General features: G+C 44.9%; 1 protein-coding gene across 2 annotated transcripts in view; it reads left to right on the forward strand.

The window, feature by feature from the left end:
- Positions 1-1,303: 1,303 nt before the first annotated feature.
- LOC147433282 (uncharacterized) overlaps positions 1,304-25,652 on the forward strand; it is a 74,443-nt gene continuing 50,094 nt past the window's right edge. Inside the window, exons 1-2 of one of the 2 annotated variants that reach the window (XM_086491738.1) lie at positions 1,304-2,168; positions 2,270-2,542. In XM_086491738.1, the coding sequence (XP_086347864.1) occupies positions 1,419-2,168; positions 2,270-2,365 (846 nt within the window). In that variant the 5' untranslated portion in view covers positions 1,304-1,418 and the 3' untranslated portion in view covers positions 2,366-2,542. The remainder of the gene's footprint in view (positions 2,169-2,269; positions 2,543-25,652) is intronic. The other variant, XM_086491739.1, reaches the window with a different exon arrangement.

A 25,652-nucleotide genomic window follows, 5' to 3' on the forward strand; every position in this document is an offset into this window, starting at 1 on the left:
GGAGTTCACAACCAGTGAGGATCTTCTTGCGCCCCCCCCCCCCCCCCCCCCCCCCCCCACAACACACACACACACACACACACACACACACACACACACAGAGGAAGAAGAAGAACAAGAGAGAAGAAGATAATTTAACGTTGTAGGAAACTATCCGAAGAGACCTTAAAGATTAGTGCCCAAATACTAATGGGGAATAAAACAAGATGGGAGCTGACACCTACTAGGGTAATTAGTGCCCAAATAAAGTGTACAAATTTTGGGAGACACCTGTAAGGCATGTAATGCGTTACATCCATGGGTCCACATCCTCAACATGGATAGAGGGGAGGATATCTTGTCTAAAATTAGTGCTCAATTGCTTCGAGTGTTCACTCTTTGTGGTGGGTCTCTCTCGGTTTACCATTTACTCAGTAAAGTTCGCTCGGTGTATGGTAAGGCTCGTATCGTGGCACACATAGAGGGGCCCCTTTATTAATGGACCTATGGGAGAGCCTTCTTAGGCCAAGTTCAGACTGCACAATGCAAAACGCGCTGCTAGCCTTGCCCAGAGAGCTCTCCAGTTCACACTGCACAGTGCATTTTACAATTTAAAAAACAATTCAGGAGCAACCAATCACGTTTGGCATCGTGGTTACATCTTGTCCTTCCCTTATGTGAGGGCGTGTGATCAATGCTCATCTGTGAATGACGCTTCAAAAGGACTTGGACTTTGCATGTCCAGGGTAGGAGGCCACCCAGTTTTACGTGGGTTCGAAATCTTTTTGCCCTTTTTGTTGACCAATTATTTGCTGCCACCTCCACTTGTTTCTTCAGCGGACAGTTTGAACGCCCCCTTAGCATTTGCAACTTTTTTGTGTGTTCCCTAGTGCGTGTTGTCCCTCCTCACTAAATGACACCTCATTTCTAGAGGGGAATTTGATTAAAAATCGACGTTGCGTGTTGGTGAAGATCACAATTGTTGATCTTGGATGTAAACTAAGTGTAAACTTGGGCAAATGCAAAACTCATTGTGAACTTGTATGTGAACTTATGTGAACTCTGCAAGGTATGTGCGCTGGATTTTAGTGGTGTGAACTAAATGTGAACATGGTGTAAACTCGTTGTGAATGCGGTGTGAACTAGGATCGCGGGCATGATGAAATTACTTAATATACTGCTACCTTTTCCCTTGCATATCAAAACGCGTCCGTTAGCGTAGTGGTAAGACATGGGAGGTTGTGAGGTCAAACCTCGCCCAAATCCATATTTTTCCTCCAAATGGATCGGACGGTCCACGATCAACAAGGATCTTCCCCCCCAAAAAAAGAGAGTGTCGAGAGCCGGGGCAAGCGTGCTATTCCTATCAGGCCTGCTCTTCGTTCTGGAAGACACAGTCATGGCACCGTTGCATACAGCGCTCATAGTGCGTGCATGAGATGATGAGATTAGTTTCGATGAAGTTGCCGTTCCGACCGGCACGTTTACACTCTAGCATAGTTACTCAGTCATGTACGCGTTGGGCAGACAAGAACGTGAGGCACCTGAGCTTCACAGCTCCTTTTCCTTGTCGCGGTGGGAAAGAGAGAGGAGGAGGTAAATCCAGTGCTTGCTACTTGACGACTTGCATGCCTACTCTGCTCTCAAGACCGGTCCACTCACTTTCCGAGCCTGATAAATTTACCAAAGAAGGTTTTGTCAAGTTTCCCAGAACAGGACACCTATACGATCTTGGAAGAGCCACCAGAGATGATCTGATAATGAACAAAGCAGAGCTTTGCACCTTCTTGGATACAGAGGATCGTAACATCTCCATTGTGGTGCAAGAAAAGATTGATGGTGCCAATATGGGAATCACTGTGGATGAAACATTAGCTTTTCGTGTCCAGAATCGGTCCCATTATGTAAATAGTAGATCACATGCACAATTTAAAGAATTGGATCTGTGGCTTCAAACCCATGAAGCAGACCTTTGGGGTGTCCTCACTTGCAATGATACATTGCAGCCGGGAGAACTTGTGCTTTTTGGGGAATGGGTTTTTGCCAAGCACAGCATTCATTACACAAAATTGCCAGATTTCTTTTTAGCATTCGACTTGTATGACACTCGACAAGACAAATTCTACAGTTCTTCACGCCTTCGAGACATATTGAAGACAACTAGTCTTCATGTGATCCACGAGATTCAGGTAGGTGGCCTTCTCTCCAAGAAGGCAGCTGAACAGCTTGTGTATACACAGTGTGTATTATGATGGCATGGTTGAAGGAGTGTATGTCCGTTGGGAAACAGACATGTCGACTGTGGGCAGAGCCAAGGTGGTTCGTCCTGACTTTGTGTGTGGAAATGACCATTGGAAGAAGGGGCAAATTACCAGGAATCAATTGATAAAAAATCAAGTGGCATGAGGGACTTAAGGTCCTGACGTGTGGGAATGACCATTGGAAGAAAGGAAAATTACCAGGAATCAATTGATAAAAAATCAAGTGGCATGAGGGACTATAAGGTACTGCCAACTGGTGCACCCATGTGGGTTTTTAAACGCACATCTTAACACGCATGCAGGTATGAGTGTGCATTTGAGAGAGAGAGAGAGAGAGAGAGAGAGAGAGCCTCCGTGCGTGTTGTATGGAGAGTTCATGCCACCTGCATGTGGCTTTACCACTGTTGGCCTCCTGCCCGGTGCTGTGCCTAGCCCCGCCTCCAGCCATTGACAGGCTCATTGCCCCCCCCCCCCCCCCCCCCAAAAAAAAAAAAAAAAGAAAAAAAGGAAGGGCCCCAGCGGGCTTTCTTTCCCTCCCCCTTTTTTTTTGGAGCAAAAAGTGGAGCTTGTGACCCTTTGCATTTGCATTACATAAAACGACCCAAGGTCCATATACAAGAAATATGGGAAAACCTATGATAGATCATGGGGAAAAATACCCATACAACCATAGGTAACATCAAAGATAAGATACTCAATCATGAAGTGGTGAAGAAGCTCTATCTGCCCCCATCCTTACCCTTCTTGTTTTGCTGTTTCTTGTTTTTTTTGGGGTTGTTTTCATGCTGTTGTTCGTGATTCCCCTCTTCCTTGCTCGTAGACCGGGTGAGTGTGTGTGTGCTTCTATGGGAGTTTGTTTTCTTTGTTTTGTTGGTGCTTCTCATATTTGGGTTGGGTTTGTGGGAACGCATATGTTCATTCATATGTATGTGGGTGTGTCCATGCTTTGTTTTTTTCTGTTTGTTGCTTGTGTTTTTCTTTCTAGTGAATACAATGGCCTCTTCAATGTGCTCGTCTTAGTCTACCTGTCCACTGGCACCTCACCTTTGAAAGGTTTCAACAGACTCAAATGAAATGCATTGTGAATCTTCAAAGTATGTGATAACTTAAGTCTGAAGGACACATCATTGCCTGAAGCCATAGTATCTCATACTCAACTTTGGAAAAAGTCGCTCCTTTCCCGTTCGTTTCGCGTGCCTTCTCAAACCGTAGAAGCACCCAATCATCTTTCTTTAACTGCAAGTCACATCGATGCTTGTTCTTTGCCTTCTTATGCCTTGCTTGAGACTTTTCAAGACCCTTGCACACCTTTGCAAAAGCAGTCTCCACATCCTGAACATACTGATCTGCTTCAAAAATCTTATCCTTGATGCTTAGAAAAGGTGGAACCTTTTTAGCACCCTTAATGATATGAAATAGCGCCTTCCCTGTAGATGTATGCATTGGGCTGTTGTGGGCAAACTTTACCAAGGGCAAAAACTTCTCCCACTGAGCTTTTTGATCAGAGATGTAAGACTTCAACAGTCTCGAACTACTAAATTCGCAATCTCCGATTGTTTATTTGTCTGCGGGTGGAAAGAGGACGAGAAGTGTAACCTAGTACCACTATTCTCCCAGATTGCCCTCCAAACCAAAACAAGCTAGTGAAACGGGGATCTCTATCTGAAACTATAGACTGAGGCATGCCATCAAGTTGAAATATCTGCGAGACAAACAATTTAGCCAAATGATCTGGCTTAACTGTCACGTGCACATCTAACCCTATGTGTATGTGAACAAGCTACTTCATGACAAGGGTTCAAACAGTTCAGTCATTCTAGAATAGGAAGTGATCTGGCACTTTTGTGAGTCTGCTCGCAGACCGTGCATGTCCAGACACTTAGATTAGATGCATATCCTCTGGTAGCACATAGCATGATCATCAGATTTCCATTAGAACCCATTAGGAGCATGTTTACAGTGCATAGACCTATTTTTCCTATTTTTGCCATTTTTCACTTATTATTTTTAAGTGACTTTTGTTGGGAACTAGGTAGGGCAAATTCGGTAAGTGACTATATAAGAAAAACGTAGCGCTAGCAATTCTCGCAAAAGAGGCAGCAAGAACCAAGGTTCAACATGCACCTTCTCAGCAAGATCCCCCCGGGGTAGGGGACTTAGCGTTTTCAGCCAAGAGCAGCCAGCGTTTTTCTCCGTTGCAGATCAGCCCTAGCGTTTTGCATTGTAGACCAACCCGGCGACAACAAGACATAGTAGGAGCCTAGCGTTTTTGCAGAAGACTCAAATTCAGCCCTAGCGTTTTTGATTTACAGATTAACCCCTAGCATTTTGCAGATTCATCGCGACAGGACATCAACAGCATTAGCGTTTTCAATTTTCAGCAGTCAGACACCGCAGTAGAGCCCTTGAACCTCGCATATCTCACCTTCCTGTAGTAGCAGATCCTTGCCGCACGGTCAGATCAACGAGTGTTTGCAGTTTCAGCCCGGAAAACGCAGATTTCAGCATCTGTGTTTTCAGTGCGTCGTTATCGCATTGTTGCCATTGACATCGTCACCGACATAGAGTCAGAATTCAACAGATAAAGATTTGTAGATTCAGCCCGGAAAACGCAGATTTCAGCATCTGTGTTTTCAGCGCGTCGTCATTGCATCGTCGCCATCGACATCGTCGGCAAGTCCAAGCATTGTAGAGATTTGTGCAATCAATAGTAGATCGCTTTCGCCATAGAGAGTGGGGCCTTCGGAGGAGGGTTTTGACAACATTCTGGTGTCGTATTCTTCTCTCTCTATCTCTTAGTCTCAGTACCTTCATTCACAGTGTTCATCCAGTATGTTTGTGTCCATTGCACTCTCTCACTAAAGGAACGGAAGGCTCTCCCTTCTGTAAGTAAAAGGAACCTTGAGCACAGTTCGGAGCACTCATCTTGAGCAAAGTTCAACATTCACTTCCGTTGCACCTTACATTAACCATCTTCTTGACTGGTATAAAGTGAGCCTGCTTGCTAAATCTGTCAATGACTGTCCAAATGCCATCGTGCCCACTCTGAGTCTTGGGAAGATAAAAAATAAATTTCATTGCTATACTTTCCCAAGGTCGGATGGGTATAGGTAAAGGTTACAAAAGACCTGGTGCCTTATGCCTGTTGAACTTAACCTTTTGCCATATCAAACAACTGCAAACAAACTCATCCGCATCCTTTTTAAGCCTCGACCAATAGAAAAACGGTTCCACACCTTTCAAGGTGGTCTCTATGCCGCGTTGGCCCGAAAAAGGTGCTTGTGTAACACACAACAAATTCTTCTGCATCAAATAGCCTTCCTTGAGTGAATAGCCCGTAACTACTTCCCCACTGTCCGAAAGTTGTTTCTGCGACAAGAAATATTAGAAACTCTGATGATCGATGAACATTGTAAACTCAACTTCGAGTAGAAAGTGTCACCACTGAGTAAGAGCATGGAGAACTGCCAACAGCTCCTTCTCGTAAATCTATGCAGCCCGTTCTGGTCTAGAAAACATTCTGCTCTCATAGGCTACAACATGCCCTTCCTGCATCAAGACCGCTCCTAGACTACGGCCACAGGCATCACAGGTATACCTCAAGGGCTTTTGCAAGTGTGGCAAAATCAATACTGCCAGTCGTCAACTTCTCCTTGAGAGTCTTAAGGCTGCAATCTCAGATGGTCCCAAGTGAAAGGAACCTCTTTCTATGTCAAAGCATGCAGAGGAGAAGCATTCTTTGCAAAATTTCAAGTGAACCGCCGATAGTAAGAACACAAGCCCAGAAATGTGTGAACCTCATGAACATTCTTCAAATCTGGCCAATCTCTGATGGTCTCGATCTTGGCCGGATCCATTTTGACACCCTTGGTAGAGATGATGTGTCCCAGAAAGTGAATCCTTGGTAAGAAAAACTCTCTTCTTTCCAGTTACTACCAACCGATGTTGCCTTAGTGCCTGAAATACTTGTAGCAAGTGCTATCGATGCTCTATCTCCTTCTTAGAGAATATGATGATGTCGAAAAAGGTGTCCACAAATGACCTTTACTCTTGAAAAATCCTGTCCATCATTCTGTTGAAGGTTATAGGAGCATTTGTGAGACCGAAAGGCATCACTAAATTCTCATGCAAACCAAAGGACGTCCTGAAGGGGGTCTTGTACACATCTCTAGGAGCAATCCTGATATGAAGGTAGCCACTTTTCAGGTCGATTCTACTGAAACAAGTAGAATCCTGTAACCTATACAATATATCATCTATCCTGGGTATGAGGAATCTGTTCTTGATAGTGATTTTATTGAGAGCCCTGTAGTCATGTAGTCAATGCACATGATCCATCTTTCTTTAGAACTAAAAGCACACGTGAACAAAATGGTGAAGTACTAGGTTGAATCAATCCTTTTTTCAACAATTCTTTCACTTGGTTCATAATCTCTTTATTTTGGGGTGTGCTTACTCTATAAGGTGGCCGGTTCGGTGGCATACTGCGTGAAATCAAGTCAATTGTGTGATCTTCAGGGACTTTGAGGAGGAAACTCCCCCGATAAGTCTTCTAAGAAGCAATAAACTTGAGCTTGCCGAAATTTGTGTCGTTCCTTCTCAAGGTCGGACAAATGTGACATTTTCTTGTCATCTATCTCATTTAAGAAGATCGAGTAAACAAATAGACTGGATTTCAATATTTTGGAAATGGCCCAAGCCGATACAAGTAGGATTGACTCGCTTTTCAATTTTATATGAAGTACTATTTCTCTACCCTTTTCATTCTTCAGAGTTGCTTTCCTTGTGTTGCTAAATTGGCTTTATCTGACAGGAAAATAATTCTAAATGAATTATTGGATTTAAGTGAGAGGGTTTTCTCGCTTGGAACACCAGGAAAAATAATTCTAAATGAATCATTGGAATTTTAAGTGAGAGGGTTTTTCTCGTTGGAGACATCCGAGTATAGAGTATTCCTAGTGCGTCATTCAAAGTAATGACGGGAGCACTGAGAACGGGAATATCTGTAAGGCCACCAAGAACGGGTACTTCTGATGCGTCACATCAGATGGGTGACAGGGAGCATCGGGAAGAAGTATCCGACCATACGGTTCGGACATCTCTGATGCGTCATAGGATGGGTGACATAGAGCATCGCGAAGGAGATTGTACCGTAAGTTCGGTAGGAAGTGACTAGGTGATGGGTATTCCTGATGTGTCACAAGGTGGGTGACGGGTGTATCGGAAAGGGGATATCCATAGTGTCACGTGACACATCCAACCCTATTTGTCCGTGGACAAGCTACAGCATGACCAGGGTTCAGTTCAACCAAGTCAGTCTAGAATAGGAAGCGATCCGGCACCTTTGTGAGTCTGTTCGTAGAGCGTGCATGTCCAGACACTTAGATTAGATGCATATCCTCTGGTTGCACACAGCATGATCATCAACATTCCCATCAGAATCCATCAGGGGAATTTTCCAGTGCATTAAACCTATTTTTCCTATTTTTGACATTTTTCACTTATTATTTTTAAGTGACTTTTGTTGGAAAGTAGGTAGGGCAAATCTGCTAAGATAATATGTAAGCAAACTAGAGTCAGCACTTTCTGGCAGAAGAGGCAGTAGGAGCACCTTGCTCAACAGGCAACTTCTCAGCAAGACCAACCCCCGCGACAACTCTAGCGTTTTCAGCATTGCAGAAGGCCTAGCGTTTTTGCATCAGATCAGCTAGCGTTTTTGCACTTGCAGATTCACGGCGACAATAGACAGCAGATCAGCCCTAGCATTAGCAGTTTCCCCCGCGACAACAGATCAGCCCTAGCATTTTTGGTTTGCAGTCCAACCTCAGCGTTTTTGCAAACCTTCGCGACAAGACCAACAAGAAGACCAACGTTTCCAGTTTTCAGCAGTCAAGCATCCCAGTAGAATCCCCGAACCTCGCAGATCTCACCTTCCCACAGCAGATCCTCGCCGCACGGTCATATCCCGCGAAGTTTGCAGATTCAGCCCGGAAAACGCAGATTTCAGCATCTGCATTTTCAGCGCGGTGTCGTCGCATCGTCGCCATCGACATCGTCACCGACATAGAGTCAGAATTCAGCAGATAAAGATTTGCAGATTTCAGGCATTAGCATTTTCAGATCTCAGCCCGTCTCGTCGTCGTCCTCATCGTCGACGACATCGTTGGCAAGTCCAAGCATTGTAGAGATTTGTGCAATCAATAGTAGACCGCTTTCGCCATAGAGAGTGGGGCCTTCGGAGGAGGGTTTGACAACTTGTCTGGTGTCGTAATCTTCTCTCTCTATCTCTCAGTCTCAACACCTTCACTCATAGTGTCCATTCACTTTGTTTGTGTCCATTGCACTCTCTCATTAAAGAACAGAAGGCTCTTCCTTCCCTAAGTAAAAGGAACCTTGAGCACAGTTCGGAGCACTCATCTTGAGCAAAGTTCCGCTGCCCCTAGCATTGGTATCAGAGCTTTGGAAGTATTCTGTATCACTCAAGGAAAGAACCACAAAATCACAAGAATTTTTTTTCGCTTGTTGAGGTCGCACGAACCCAAGTTCACTTGGGTGTGTCGATTCCTAATCGCGTTTTCGAAGAGTGACAGGAAACCCAAGAAAGAAGGGCTTGTCCAGCCTCCCCTTGTGCCTGTTTTCACTCATTGAGAGCAGACTGTGCACTTAGCGGCCGGCCAATCAACGTGAGGTGGGAAAAAACAACCTTGGTGTGAGCGCAAGGCTGCCAAGGGGTATGCCCACAGGAAAGAGAAGAACTCGGCTGAAGAGAAGTCCTTCTCTAACACAGATTGCAAGCTAAAGAAGAACCTCAAGAACCTCAAGACCCGCAAGAACCTCAAGAACTCAAGAACCCCAAGAACCAAGACCCCCAAGAACCCAAGTTCCTCATGAACTTCAGAACCCAAGACCACAAGAACCCACCACTTCAGTGGATGGTCACTCGAAGCGGAATGGATACTTCGCTTGGAGGTGAGGAGCATGAGAGAGGTGAAGAAGAGTTTTGCCCACGAGGAGGTTTTTCTGAGCCTCCCCTTTCCCCATCTACGCCAAGGATTGCACTAACTCCTATGGAGGCTTTCGACAAGATGGTGATGAACATGAAGTTAGAACGCGAAGCACGAAAAGCAGAAAGGAAGGCAGAACACAAAGAAAGAATGGCAGCCATAGAGCGTGAGCACGAGCAAGCGCACTTGGAAGACGAAGAAAGAAGAGCAGAATTTGATCGAGAGACCAAAGCAAGAAAAGCAATGAACGACCGACACATGAAAGAGATGTTGCGACTCTTTTCTCAAGTGCCGGCACAGATGCAAGAGATTCGGGAAGACGAGACTCTCTCAGTCTCTTCTTCTCCAAAGCATGACACACAGGATTTGCATGATGATAAGCATGATGGTTTGAATGATAACGACAAGCATGAAGAATTGCATGACAATGACCAGCATGATGATTTGCATGATCATCAATGTCACGTGACACATCCAACCCTATGTGTCCGTGGACAAGCTACAACATGATCAGGGTTCAGTTCAGTCAAGTCAGTTTAGAATAGGAAGTGATCTGGCACCTTTGTGAGTTTGTTCGCAGACCGTGCATGTCCAGAAACTTAGTTTATGCATATCCTCTGGTTGCACATAGCATGACCATCAGATTTCCATCAGAAGCATTTTTACAGTGCATAGATCTATTTTTCCTATTTTTGACATTTTTCACTTATTATTTTTAAGTGACTTTTGTTGGAAAGTAGGTAGGGCAAGTTTACTAAGTTTGTATAAGTAGAAACCTAGCGCTAGCACTTTCTGGCAGAAGAGGCAGCAGGAGCACCTTGCTCAACATGCAACTTCTTAGCAAGACCAACCCCCGCGACAACTCTTGCGTTTTCTCTCATCAGAAGGCCTAGTGTTTTTGCACCAGATCAGCCAGCGTTTTTTGCACTTGCAGATTCCCGGCGACAATAGATAGCAGATCAGCCCTAGCGTTAGCAGATTTCTCCGCAAGGTCAGTTTTCAGCCCTAGCGTTTTTGCAGATCAACCTCAGCGTTTTTGCAGATCATCGCGACAGAATCAGCCATAGGACCAGCGTTTTCAGTTTTCAGCGTGTCGTCGTTGCATCGTCGCCATCGACATCGTCACCGACATAGAGTCAGAATTCAGCAGATAAAGATTTGCAGATTTCAGCCATTAGCATTTTCAGATTTCAGCCAGTCTCATCGTCGTCCTCATCGTCGTCGACATTGTCGGCAAGTCCAAAGCATTGTAGAGATTTGTGCAATCATAAGTAGACCGCTCTCGCCATAGCGAGTGGAGTCTTCGGAGGAGGGTTTTACGTCTCTGGTGTCATATTCTTCTCTCTCTATCTCAAGTCTCATGCACCTTCATTCACAGTGTTCACCACTTGTTTGTGTCCATTGCACTCTCTCACTAAAGGAACGGAAGGCTCTCCCTTCCGTAAGTAAAAGGAACCCTTGAGCACAGTTCAGAGCACTCATCTTGAGCAAAGTTCAACATTGACTTCCGCTGTACCTTACATTGGTATCAGAGCTTTAGCAGTGTTCTGTATCACTCAAGGAAAGAACCACAAGAACCACATTTTTTTCTTTTTGTTTGTTGAGGTCGCACGAACCCAAGTTCGCTTGGGCGTGTCGATTCCTAATCGTGTTTTTGAAGAGTGAGAGGAATCCCAAGAAAGAAGGGTTTGTCCAGCCTCCCCTTGTGCCTCTTTTCACTCATTGAGAGCGGACCGTGCACTTAGCGGCCGGCCAATCGACGTGAGGTGGGAAAAAGCAACCTTGGTGTGAGCGCAAGGCCGCCAAGGGGTGCGCCCGCGGAAAAGAGCAGAACTCGGGTGAAGAGAAGATCCTTCTCTAACACAGATTGCAAGCGAAAGAAGAACCTCAAGACCCTCAAGAACCCCAAGAACCAAGATCCCCAAGAACCCAAGTTCTTCGTGAACTTAAGAACCCAAGACCACAGGAATCCACAAGAACCCACGACTTCAGTGGATGGTCATCACTCGAAGTGGAATGGATACTTCGCTTGGAGGTGAGGAGCATGAGAGAGGCGAAGAAGAATTTTCCCCACCAAGAGGTTTTTCCGACCCTCCCCATTTCCATCTACGCCAAGGATTGCACTAACTCCTATAAAGGAGTTAACGTAGTTGTTTATGGACAACAAGTTCGAACGCGAAGCAAGAGAAGCAGAAAGAAAGGCCTATGAAGAAAGTATGGCAGCCATAGATCGTGAATACGACGCAAAAATGGAAGCCATAGAGCGTGAGCACGAGCACGAGAACAAAGAAAGACTAGCAAGATTTGATCGCGAGAACAAAGCAAGAATGCAAGAGATGTTTCGACTCTTTTCTCAAGTGCAGGCACAGATGCAAGAGATTGGGAAAAGGAGACTCTTTCAGTCTCTTCTTCTCCAAAGCATGATACACAGGATTTGCATGATGATTTGAATGATAATGACAAGCATGATGATTTGCATGACCAAGATGTGATTTCTCACGAGCATGATGATTTATATGACCACGATGTGATTGTTCACAAGAATGATGTGTTAGTTGATACTTTCTCTAGTGAAGGTAACCTCATTGCAGATTTGATCAATCATGAAGAACCGATCTTGGCTTTCGAATCAAGGTCCAAAGAACCCCCTCAGGAAGAACCGATCTTGGCTCTCGAGCCCAGGTCCAAAGAACCCCTTAAAAAAGAACCGATCTTGGCTTTCGAGTCGAGGGCCAAAGAACCCTCACAGGAAGTACTATGTGTTCGAATGATTAGTCAGCACGCATTGTTCGAGTGTTTCATTCGTGATCGTTTTTTGTATTTTAGTCAGCGTCTTTATGTGATCCCTTTTCCTAGGCATGCCATATTGTTCGTTGAGCACGTTTCACTCATGAATGAGCACGGATGTATGCGGATTTCTCATGAAAAGCTGAAAAGTATGCATTCAAGGAAGTCACATTCCGTGTCTCTTCCTTGGCACGACACAGTGGTAGAAAGAGCACATGAAAGTATGAGCACCAAGCATGGGCATTTCCGTTGTGAATTGCCACAATTGATTGATTTAGATCAGAAAGACAAGATTCGATCTCATTGTTTGCATGTCTTGGATGAATGGGTTGGCACTCCGTCTAGTTGTTCATCTACATTGCATACACTGTCTTCTAGGAAGATTAGATTTTTTCCATTCACTTTACATGGAATAGGTATGTTCATGTTTTTGTGTTGGAAGTGGTTTTAGGAATTTTCAACCTTGGAGATTCTTGAAGATGGACCTACGTCCATAGACAAAGTTGAAGCATTGAAGGAGACTCAGATGATTTTGTGTCTCTTTCGGCGCGGCCCAAAGAAGCAAGCATTGCTGACCTTTATGAAGTTCAAGTATCGCATGACCCACGCATCAGAGTCGGCCGGCGAAGAGTCCTTTCCAAGATTCCGGATGTTGTTGGCGATCTCCCTCGATGCCATACAGTTCGGTACCAGTACCTCACTTTGAAAAGGAGGGGATGTCACGTGACACATCCAACCCTATGTGTCCGTGGACAAGCTACAGCATGATCAAGGTTCAGTTCAGTCAAGTCAATCTAGAATAGGAAGTGATCTGGCACTTTTGTGAGTCTGTTCGTAGACCGTGTATGTCCAGACACTTAGATTAGATGCATATCCTCTGGTTGCACACAGCATGACCACCAGATTTCCATCAGAACCCATTAGAAGTATTTTTACAGTGCATAGACCTAGGTTTACTATTTTTGACATTTTTCACTTATTATTTTTAAGTGACTTTTGTTGGAAAGTAGGTAGGGCAAATTTACTAAGTTTGTATAAGTAGAAACCTAGCGCTAGCACTTTCTGGCAGAAGAGGTAGCAGGAGGACCTTGCTCAACATGCAACTTCTCAGCAAGACCAATCCCCGCGACAACTCTGGCGTTTTCGCTCATCAGAAGGCCTAGCGTTTTTGCATCAGATCAGCCAGCGTTTTTGCACTTGCAGATTCCCGGCGATAGTAGACAGCAGATCAGTCCTAGCGTTAGCAGTTTCTCCCACGACAACAGATCAGCCCTAGCGGTTTTGGTTTGCAGTCCAACCTCAGCGTTTTTGCAAACCTTCGCGACAATAATAACAAGACGACCAACGTTTCCAGTTTTCAGCAGTCAAGCATCCCAGTAGAACCCCCGAACCTCGCAGATCTCACCTTCCCGTAGTAGATCCTTGCTGCACGGTCACATCACGCGAAGTTTGCAAATTCTGCCCGGAAAACACAGATTTCAGCATCTGCGTTTTCAGCGCGCCGTCGTCGCATCGTCGCGATCGACATCGTCACCGACATAGAGTCAGAATTTAGCAGATAAAGATTTGCAGATTTCAGCCATTAGCATTTCAGATCTCAGCCCGTCTCGTCGTTGTCCTCATCATCGTCGACATTGTCGGCAAGTCCAAGCATTGTAGAGATTTGTGCAATCAATAGTAGACCGCTCTCGCCATAGAGAGTGGGGTGGGTTTGACAACTTGTCTGGTGTCGTAATCTTCTTCTCTATCTCTCAGTCTCATCACCTTCACTCACAGTGTCCATTCACTTTGTTTGTGTCCATTGACATTGTCGCCATCGACATCGTCACCGACATAGAGTCAGAATTTAGCAGATAAAGATTTGCAGATTTCAGCCATTAGCATTTCAGATCTCAGCCCATCTCGTTGTTGTCCTCATCATCGTCGACATCGTCGGCAAGTCCAAGCATTGTAGAGATTTGTGCAATCAATAGTAGACCGCTCTCGCCATAGAGAGTGGGGCCTTTGGAGGAGGGTTTGACAACTTGTCTGGTGTCGTAATCTTCTTCTCTATCTCTCAGTCTCATCACCTTCACTCATAGTGTCCATTCACTTTGTTTGTGTCCATTGACATTGTCGCCATCGACATCGTCACCGACATAGAGTCAGAATTTAGCAGATAAAGATTTGCAGATTTCAGCCATTAGCATTTCAGATCTCAGCCCGTCTCGTCGTTGTCCTCATCATCGTCGACATCGTCGGCAAGTCCAAGCATTGTAGAGATTTGTGCAATCAATAGTAGACCGCTCTCGCCATAGAGAGTGGGGCCTTCGGAGGAGGGTTTGATAACTTGTCTGGTGTCGTAATCTTCTTCTCTATCTCTCAGTCTCAGTACCTTCACTCACAGTGTCCATTCACTTTGTTTGTGTCCATTGCACTCTATCATTAAAGAAGGGAAGGCTCTTCCTTCCCTAAGTAAAAGGAACCTTGAGCACAATTCGGAGCACTCATCTTGAGCAAAGTTCAACATTCACTTCCGCTGCACCTTACACATAGTCGAGAGGAATTTCCGAACTGTGTTAGAATTGTGCACAAGGAAAAGCAAGCACTTGAATGAAGATGGGTTCAGAGGAAAATTGGAGGAAAAACGGATGCTTTCTGAGAAAGCGGGATTGCTTTTCGGGAAAGCAGATGCTTTCCCACGAGGAAGTCTATGTCTGCATTGCAACTGTGCATGTGATTGCATCCAGGGAGCCTGGGAAGTGTTGTGAAAGCACTTATAAGATTTGATTGAGTTTTTGGGCAGATTTAGACTATTTTTAAAGGTGCTTGGCCGCCCACTTAATAAGTGGGCAGCCTATGGTTAAATCAAGCAGTAAAATCCAGCCAACGATTTTTCTCTCTTTTTCTGGCAGCAAAGCCCCCCTAAAAAAAAAAAAAACGGCCGTGATCTCTACGCGAGCACCTGTTCGTGCCGTGGCCAGGAGCTATAAAAGCATCACATGCCCTCACTCAAAGGAGGAGATCAGTTTTTGCAAGAAGATGCTGCTGCAGATTTCATCCGCAAAGAAGACGTTGCCGGTGATGCCCATGGCTGTCCCAAGTGTACCAGATGTCGCCAGGACCCAGTGCACGAGTTCCCTCGCGAAGAAGTGTTTCGGAGCTTGCTTCCATCGCAACAAGCTGCTATTTTTCTCTGTTTTCAGCCCATAAACGTCGTAGATGGGGCTGATTTACAAGAAGGAACCCGAGAACACACCTCTTTTGTGTGTAGGATTGGAAGAGAGGAGTTTCTATGTAGAGATCTCTTCCGGGGAATTGCTTTTCGAGAACCGAGTTGCGTTTCGAGCGTCGAGACTTTGAAGGTAACGATTTTCATGTTTTGATCTCTAAGTATTTGTTTACATTGTGCATGTGTACTTCCTCTTAGTGAGGGAGTAGGAGCAGAGGAAGGCATGAGCCTCTGTAGGAGAAAGCGCTCTAAGGAACTAGAGTCAAATCAGCCCAAGGGTTTCGTACCCAAGTTTGGGAAGCAGATCCACAGATCGAAGAGAGGTAGACTCTCGAGATGTGATCCGGAAGTTGAAATTCCCAAGGGAAAGACTGTGTCCAGGAAAGCGGAGTTATTCTGCAGGAAGAGGACTCTGGGAACAGAGTCGGAAAAGAGTTATCGGGATGCCATGCCCTGAGTCTGGAAGGTGAGATCCAGAGGCGAGAACCTTGATTCTCGAGGATTTGGAATAAGGAACGGAAGTTCCTTGCAATAGGGTTTTTCCCTAGGAATAGGAAGCCGAGGCTTCCGGGAACCATCAAGTCTTATTCTAGAACGAACGTGGTAATACGTTCGGTTCAAGTGCTTGTATAGTCTTTTTCTCAGTAATAAAGATACTATTATGGGGGGGGACCAGACCATCTTCTGGTCCCCAGTACTGTGTCGATCCTCTCACTCTCTCTATCTATTTCTCTCTATATACTCTGGCTTCAGTATTAAGTGATAAATTCTATTTATCCGAGTCTATTCTATATTGCTATGCGCTCCCGTTTGTGACTGTGGTATCAGAGCATGGTCTCCTCTCTTTCTCTGTAAAGGAGGACGACTCTGGGAAGATACCAGAAGCCATGACAAGCCAAGAGAGAAGTGAGCAGGCAGAACCCTAAGTCCTGCAAGAAAAAGCTCGCGGAGTTGGAATTTTTTTTTTCCTCTCTGCAAGAAGTCGACACAAGACTTGGGATTCTCTAAGAAGGGGACAAGAGCATGATGCTTAAGAACCTAGAGAATTCAAGGAGCGGAATGCTCAAGATCCTTCAGAATCTTGAAAATATCCATGAACATCAATCCAAAATCATAGCCATGAAATCCCGTTATTCCGGGAAGGATATGAAGGTCTTTAGACCTCTAAACACTCCGGTCAAGTTTGATACTTTTGACGGAAGGGAAGATGTCGCGAAAGCTACCGCTTTAATTCGACAGTTTGAAGTTGCCTTTGCAAATGGCAATTTCTCAGAAGCGTCGAAGGTGAGGCATGTGACCAAACACCTCAAGGGGAATTGCAAGTACTTGGTGGTATACCAAAGCTCTGCAAGGAACTTACAACGAGCCTTGGATTCTATTCAAGGCTGAATTTTCTGACAAAGTTTTTTTCCTCTACGCTTTGAGGAAGGCATCTAAGAAGATTGGGATCGGTTTGCCCAATAGGAACACGAGCGAGTCAAAGCAAGTAGTGGAAAACACTGCTGGTGGTAGTAACTCGCAAGAGGAAAAGATTGGAAAGAAGTGCCGCCGAGCACAAGGAATCTTCGGATTGGAACCGTCCACCTATGTTGAGCGACGGCCCGAAACAAGAACCTTCTTTAATGTGATCGTAAACTCTGTTTGTGAAGAAAGACAACGAGCTTAATGCTCTATAACTTGGGCATTCCCTATGTGGGAGGACATAAGAGGTTTAATATCCTTAGGACTAATAGCGCAAGATTATGCGCAAGGACAGATACCTAGATTGATTTCTAGGAGGATTATTCTTCTCGGGATTGAGAAGGTGGAATCGAGTTAAGAGATTCTATGATGAGGAAACTTCCGATCTCTTGGAAGACGCGAATGACGAGTTCTTACATGGCTCGTAAGTTTGATGATTGGTGAAGGATATCCTCGAGGTACTAGAGGAAGGACATGAACTGGTAAGGTAAGTATTGAATTATTGAATTTTTACGTAATTTTTCTCTTTTGAGAAAGAACTAGCTCAACTCACCATTGAGCAAGATTTGGAATTTTTCCGGTTTCTGCCTGGCAGGTCAGTTGGACCTCTACAGTTGAGGAGAACTGTTTATAAGTGAGAGGGATGTTGCTAAATTGGCTTTATCCGATAGGAAAATAATTCTAAATGAATTATTGGATTTATAAAGTGAGAGGGTTTCTCGCTTGGAACACCATGAAAAATAATTCTAAATCAATTATTGGAATTTTAAGTGAGAGGGTTTTTCTCACTGGAGACATCTGAGTACAGAGTATTCCTAGTGCGTCATCCAAAGTAATGACGGGAGCACTGAGAACGGGAATATTTGTAAGGCCACCAGGAACGGGTACTTCTGATGCGTCACATCGGATGGGTGACAGGAGCATAAGTATCCGACCGTCCGGGAACGGATATCTCTGATGCGTCATAGGATGGGTGACATAGAGCATCGCGAAGGAGATTGTACCGTAAGTTCAGTAGGAAGTGACTAGGTGATGGGTATTCCTGATGCGTCACAAGGTGGGTGACAGGTGCATCGGAAAGGGGATATCCATAGTCGAGAGGAAATTCTGAACCGTGTTAGAATTGTGCACAAGGAAAAGCAAGCACTTGAATGAAGATAGGTTTAGAGGAAACTTTGAGGAAAAACGGATGCTTTTTGAGAAAGCGGGATTGCTTTTTGGGATGCTTTCCCGCGAGGAAGTCGATGTCTGCATTGCAACTGTGCATGTGATTGCACCCAGGGACGCCTGGGAAGTGCTGTGAAAGCATTGTTTTTAACTTATAAGGTTTTATTGAGTTTTTGGGCAGATTTAGACCATTTTTAAAGGTGACCGGCCGCCCACTTAATAAGTGGGCAGCCTATGGTTAAATCAAGCAGTAAAAACCAGCCAACGATTTTTCTCTCTCTTTTTCTAGCAGCAGAGCCTAAAAAAAAAGAAAAAAAAAACAAAAAAAAAGGCCGCGATCTCTACACGAGCAGCCATTCGTGCCATGGCCAGGAGCTATAAAAGCATCACATGCCCTCACTCAGAGGAGATCAGTTTTTGCAAGAAGAAGATGCTGCTGCAGATTTCATCCGCAAAGAAGACGTTGCCGGTGATGCCCATGGCTGTCCGAAGTGTACGAGATGTCGCCAGGACCTAGTGCACGAGTTCCCTCGCGAAGAAGTGTCTACGGAGTCTGCTTCCATCGTGACAAGCTGCTGTTTTTCTCTGTTTTCAGCCCATAAACGTCGTAGACGGGGCTGATTTACAAGAAGGAACCCGAGAACACACCTCTTTTGTGTGTAGGATTGGAAGAGAGGATTTTCTATGTAGAGATCTCTTCCGGTGAATTGCTTTTTTCGAGAACCGAGTTGCATTTCGAGCGTCGAGACTTTGAAGGTAACGATTTTCATGTTATGATCTCTAAGTATTTGTTTGCACTGTGTAGGTGTACTTCCTCTTAGTGAGGGAGTAGGAGCAGAGGAAGGCATGAGCCTCTGCAGGAGAAAGCGCTCTAAGGAACTAGAGCCAAATCAGCCCAAGGGTTTCGTACCCAAGTTTGGGGTGCAGATCCACGGATCGAAGAGAGGTAGACTCTCGAAATGTGATCCGGAAGTTGAAATTCCCAAGGAAAGGACTTTGTGTCCAGGAAAGCCGAGGCTTCTGGGAACCATCAAGTCTTATTCTAGAATGAACGTGGTAATACGTTCGGTTCAAGTGCTTGTATAGACTTCTCCTCAGTAATAAAGATATTATTACGGGGGGTGGACCAACCCATCTTCTGGTCCCCAGTACTTTGTCGATCCTCTCACTCTCTATCTCTTTCTCTCTATCTATTTCTCTCTATATACTCTGGCTTCAGTATTAAGTGATAAATTCTATTTATCCGAATCTATTCTATATTGCTATGCGCTCCCGTTTGTGACACCTTGCCCTGTAGCCGACCAACACATTGTTCTTATGGAACCAAGGGATTCCTAATAGGATGCCACACCCTTCCAAAGGCATGATATAGAAGTCCTCATGCACCAAATACCCCTGACAATGCAACTGAAGTTTGCCTATGGCAGGTGTAATGGTAACATCCCATCCGGGTGCCGCTAGAACTGCCTCAGCCGGTGGTCACATTTCCTGTGGCGTACTTCCAAGTCAAGCGGCCAATTCAGTTGAAATGAAGTTGGCCTTGGCTCCTCCGTCGAAGAAGATAAGGGCTTCATGATCTTGTACTTTGCCCCATGCTCTGCTGAGCTCCGTACTTTCATCCATTTGCTCAGGGTTGGTCTCCACAAAGTTTGCTACAAGTCCAACTTTTGTCTTTCTCTTGCTCTCAAACTCTCAGGCTTGTACTCTGGCTGTTCTTTTGGTGCCTTGTTAGGGCACCTGGCTAAAACATGCCCATGTTCTCCACAACTGTAACATTTACCCTCTGTGATGTATTCGGCTTTTGCTCTGCGGACAGTCGAGGGTCTAAAGGTCTCTTCTTCCCTTCCTTTTGTTACTGTTTTTGCTTGTCCGGTCCGAGCTATGACTAATCTATCTGTGGGGTACGTAAGAGTGTCCCCCATGATTGCAAACCTTGCTTTGCATGTCCCATCAATTGTTGCATGGACTCAAACTTCTGCAGGCAACAGACAATCATCTCGTATCTCTTTAGGTAGACCACAACAAAATCGCTCTATCTGCTGCTTGAACGTAATTTTCTTGAAGGAAGAGGCCGGTAAGAAAGTGTCCCAAAATCTCTAACAGTAAGTATCGTCCTGACTCCTTGGTCATCTTCAGATGATTCCAAGTGGTGATCACATAGCGTTCGTATTCTTGAGTGAGCCATGAGGGCTAGCCACTTTGTTGGTGTCTCCCTCTGTAGAAGCAGGGTAGATTACCAAGTTTGTGTGTTCCCCTTGAGGTAGCTCTCTGGACTTTGGAGTGCTCAGAATAGCGTCCTCCGGAGTAAGCAATATCAAATTGTTGAATGAAAGTGAGGGCTACGTGGGTATCCCTGAAGCTAGAATAAGTGTCAAACTTTATTGCTTGCCGGCCTTCCTTCAAATCTTTGGGTTTCTTCCTCCTATCCTTGAGAAAATCATATTGGTTGGCTTTATAAAAGTCAGGTGCAGCGGAAGTGTTTATGGATTTAGCTCGGATCTAGTACTCCGCTTAAACACTAGGGACAGTTTACTTCGCTTAAAAGAACTAAACTGAACTGAAAGAGAGAGACAAGAGAGATAAAAGAGACGACATAGGGATGTCCGGTCCCAACCCTCAAGGGCCCTCTTGCTTTGTTGCCAGAGCAAATACTTTCTTTATTCTTGCACAAATGTTGATACAATGACTGAATGCAAATACTGATGCTACTAATCCTGGGTACTACTGGTTCTATGTCGAAGTCGATGACGACGATGGTGTTGACGACGACGTTGACGATGGGGTCGAGGACGATAGGTCTACGGCTGAATGCCAAATTGCTAGCGAGGTCGATGGTTAGGGGTCTGCAACCACGACGAGGCTAGGGCTGGAATTTGCAGATGCTCCAAAACTGAAAACTCTGCTGTCTTGGGCTGAAAATGCTGGCTTCCTTGTGCTGGAAACGCTGGTCATGGGAGGTTGAAAACGTTGAGGAAATCCTAAAGGAAAGGCTGACTTGCTCCTCCTTTGCTTCCTGCTCTACAAGCGCTGTCCCCTGGCTGCCTATGTACCCACCAAAGACTGGGTCGAGCGGTCTAATTCAGCCCATGATTCCATTAAATTGCCAAAAGTCACTTATTAGTTAAGTGTCCACATAAGAGGTGGTTCATGGGGCACAAATGCCTACATGCTGGAATAATTTTTTGTGCAAGTCTGCAAGAGAGGGTATGCAAGTGTGACCGGCCTGGACATGCACGTCCTGCTAGAGGCTCACAAAGGTGCCAGGCTCAGTCCTAAGATACTGGATCATGCTAGTCTGTAGTAGAACATGTCCATGTAGCGCAAGTGAAGTGCGCACGTGACAATGAAATTACTTCCTCTTTGCCAACATCGGCTCATCAGACTCTGTAACAAACTTGGACACTCCAAGTCAAGATTCTACCGCGACACAACAGAGATTCACTTCAAAACAGTTCACAATTCACACTTGAGTCAACACGGCCCGGCGTAGTTCCGTGCCTAGAGATATTGGCCCCAAAGACTGGCGCCCCTTTCGGTATTTCTTTTTGTATTAATCTATGTTCAAAGTACAAGAGAGTGGGTAGGTGCTCACTCTCAGACTCTGCGTCTAGATGCTTTAAGAAGTGAGGCCTTGTCCACTTATTTATTGGTACAAGGGATGCTTAAAAGCAGAGCCCCAAAAAATCAAAAGCTTAAAAGCTTTTTAAAAATAAAGCAATTTATCCCAAAAGCTGCTAATTCAACCAGCATACACTTCAGCCAGCGCAAAAGTAGGAAATCCGTACGGCAGGCCACGTCAGCACTGTCAGCGCGTTTTGCGGCGGAAAATCCGGAACTGCTGTACAACAGTTCGTACAACCTACCACGTCAACTTGTCGGCGCTTGTCCTGGGGTCTGCTGCTATGTCACCATTTTGTGATATAACCTCCTCTTGAAAGCATTGTAATCGCCCTCGATTATGCCTGCAAAATAGACAGAGACCATAAACTGTCTTAGAAGATACTGACTGTTAGTACCGACGCACTAGGAACAACACATCTAGCACATGTACCAATCGACAGTCATATCACAGGACATCACTTGACATCATTGGACATCACTTGACATCACATGACAAATCACATTCAAAATTCATTCCAAATCTCAGAGCATGATTAATCCGCAACGTATTTAGCAATTGCATCTAGATCCAGTCGGGACCTCACAGATGCACGATTAACTAATCCATATTGCAATCATGTCTATAGAGATTTATGAGATCGAAATGCTGCAGTCATTTTGTCTATCAGTTCTTGCACTCAAACAAGTCAAGCACAAATCAATCAATATCATTTTCATTATCGAGGATTCCAATTCATAAAGTCATACAGCAGAATACTGTTAGCTCAGTAGTATCCCTGACCCCAAAGGGACACCAGTGACTCTATATCAAAAATCGGGGCAATCTGTCGACAAAGGAGCGGAGTGACTCCGCTCTTGTGCACTAGATTCGCCCATGCTTAAATTGGGGTTCTATCGGAGTAGACTATGCGAAACCGAATTCTTCAAGGTAAAGTTTCACAATCTGAGGAGTATCTGCTAGGTCCTCCTCCTCCATCCACTTCGCATTCAATGCAGGATAGTTCTTGAATTTAACCAAGAACTGCCTCATCACTTTACCTTTAATCTTTGTATCTTTATGTGCCAGTGTCTGTTCTGGAACGAGTATCTCCTTGCTTTCCTCCAATTCGGGTTGCTCATCTGGCTCCCCATCATCGGGCACATCTCCTTTAAAAGGCTTCAAGAGACTCACATGAAAAGCATTGTGAATTGTCTGGAGTCCAAGTATCGGGCAGCTTCAGTCTAAAGGAGACATCATTTATCTTTTCTTTTATCTGGAAAGGTCCATAGTATCTCATGCTAAGCTTTGGAAAAAGCCGCTTCTTTCCCTTTTTCTTTCTCAGGCGTGCCTTCTCAAAACGTAAGAACACCCAATCGTCTTCGTTTAATTTCAAATCGCGACGGTGTCGATCTACTCCCTTCTTGTGTCTTTCCTGAGATTTCTCTCAAGCCTCACGGACCTCGGCAAAAGCAATGTCCAAGTCCCTCGTGTACTGGTCGGCTTTAAAAATTTTATCTTTCGTGCTTAAGAAGGGTGGGACCTTCGGAGCACCTTCAATAATCTCAAATGGTGCCTTCCCCGTAGAAGAGTGGATCGTGTTATTGTAGGCAAATTCTACCAAGGGCAAAAACTTTTCCCATTGAGTCTTCTGCTCAGAAATGTAAGACTTCAATAAATCTAGTACGATTGAATTTGCAATCTCAGATTGCCAATCTGTGTGCGGGTGGAAAGATGACGGAACTGCAACCGTGTGCCAATGTTCTCCCAAATAGCTTTCCAAAACAAACTCGTGAATCAGGGATCTCTATTAGAGATGATTGTCTCAGGCATGCCAAGTAATCTGAATATCTAGGCAATGAACAGTCTCGCTAAATGATGTGGCTTGACTGTTTTCTTCACTGGAATGAAATGAGCTTGCTTGCTAAATCTGTCAATAACAGGCCAGATACCATCGTCCGCACTCTGTCTCTTCGGTAGATCAAAAATGAAATCCATAGCAATACTTTCCCAGGGGTGGGTGGGAATGGGTAAAGGCTGTAACAATCCTTGTGCTTTATGCCTGTCAAACTTGACCTTTTGGCATACCAAGCAACAACATACAAAATCGTCCACATCTATCTTGAGTCTCAGCCAAAAGAAGTATCGCTCCACACCTTTCAAGGTGGTGTCAATGCCGCTGTGACCCGTAAATGGTGGACAATGGCATTCGGTTAGAACCTTTTCCCTCAACGGCTGTGTAACGCACAACATCATTTTCTTCATCAAGTAGCCATCCCGAATGGAATATCCCGTTACTACCTCCCCATTCTGTATTCGACCGAATACATATGAAATCTGGATCTGTGGTGTACTGATCGACCATGTCCTCGAAGCTTCTATGATGAATCGCGGAAATAGTCAAGACCAACAGCTTTCGGAACAAAGCATCTGCCACCAAGTTCTTCTGTCCTTGCACATGGACAATTTGGAAGTGAAACTGTGACAAGATGTTAGCCCACCGCATGTGCTTTTCCGATAGCTGCTTCTGTGACAAGAAGTAGCGTAAACTCTGACGATCAGTGAAGACCGTAAAATCGGCTCCGAGTAGGTAATGTCGCCACTGAGTAAGAGCATGTATAACCGGAAAAAGCTCTTTCTCATATATCTGTGCTGTCAATTCCGGCCTTGAAAACAATCGGCTCTCATAGGCAATGACATGGCCTTCTTGCATTAAGACCCTACCCAGACTACGACCACAAGCATCACAATATACTTCGAATGACTTTTGCAAATCCGGCAAAGTCAAAACTGGTCCTGTAGTCAATTTCTCTTTCAAAGTCTGAAAGGTAGTCACCTCTGTGGGTCCCCACGAGAAAGGGACTCCTTTCTGTGTCAAGATATGCAAAGAGGAAGCAGCCTCTGCAAACTTTCTAATGAACTGCCGGTAGTAAGAACATAAGCCCAAGAAGCTTCTAACATCATGGACATTCTTCAAATTGGGTTCAATCACGTATAGTCTCAATCTTGGCCGGGTCCATCTGCACTCCCGCTGCGGAGACAACGTGTCCCAAAAAGCGTATCTCTGATAACATTCACTCTTCTTTGCATTGATCACCAACTTGTGATCTCGCAATGCCTGAAAGACGTGTAGTAGATGTTCTCTATGTTCTGCCTCATCCTTGGAGAAGACTATAATGTCATCAAAGAAAGTGCCAACAAAAGATCTGTACTCTCTAAAAATCTTGTCCATCATTCGGTTAAAGGTCGCTGGAGCATTGGTAAGGCCAAAAGGCATCAGCAAAAATTCATATAAGGCGAAGCTTGTCAAAAAAGCTGTCTTGTAGACATCTCCTGGCGTGATTCAGATCCGATGATATCCGCTCTTCAAATCGATCCTGCTGAAACAAGAGGATCCCTGTAGTCGGTCAAGAATATCATCGATCCTTGGAATTGGAAATCTGTTCTTGATGGTGATTTTATTGAGAGCTCTATAATCAGTGCACATTCTCTAAGATCCGTCTTTCTTCAAAACCAACAACATCGGAGAGCAGTATGGTGAAGTACTTGGTTGGATAAGACCCTTTTCCAAGAGGCCTTTCACTTGGTTCGTAATCTCTTCATTCTGGGCTCGGCTCACACGGTAAGGTGGCCGGTTCGGTGGTGTGCTTCTAGGTATCAAATCAATGGTATGATCCTCAGGACGAGGTGGTGGCAACTCACCTAGCAGGCCCTTAGAAAAGCAATTGGCATGAGTGTGGAGAAAATCTTGGTGTTCTTTATCAAGTTCAGACATATTTGTCCCATGTTCATCATTCAACTCTTTCAAAAAGATCGAGTAAACAAATAGACTGGATTTCATTACTTTCGAAACAGCCGAGGCCGATACTATAGGGACAGGCCCGCCCTTCAATTTCACTTCAAGTACAATTTTTCAGTCCTTTTCATTAGTCAATGTCGCTTTCTTTGCCCGGTAATCGACCACGGCGTTGTTCTTATGGTACCAAGGGACTCCCAGGAGCACATCACAACCTTCCAAGGGCATTATGTAGAAGTCCTCGTGCCCCAAATACCCCTGACAATGCAACTGAAGGTTGCCAATGACAGGTGTAATGGCCACGTGCCGCTAGAACTGCCTCAGCTTGTGGTCCCATCCGATCGGGTTTAATCTCGAGTCGTGCCGCCAATTCAGGTGAAATGAAGTT

The sequence above is a fragment of the Adiantum capillus-veneris genome, chromosome 20 (genome assembly GCF_014529385.1).
Source record: "Adiantum capillus-veneris isolate H3 chromosome 20, ASM1452938v2, whole genome shotgun sequence".
NCBI classification, from domain to species: domain Eukaryota; kingdom Viridiplantae; phylum Streptophyta; class Polypodiopsida; order Polypodiales; family Pteridaceae; genus Adiantum; species Adiantum capillus-veneris.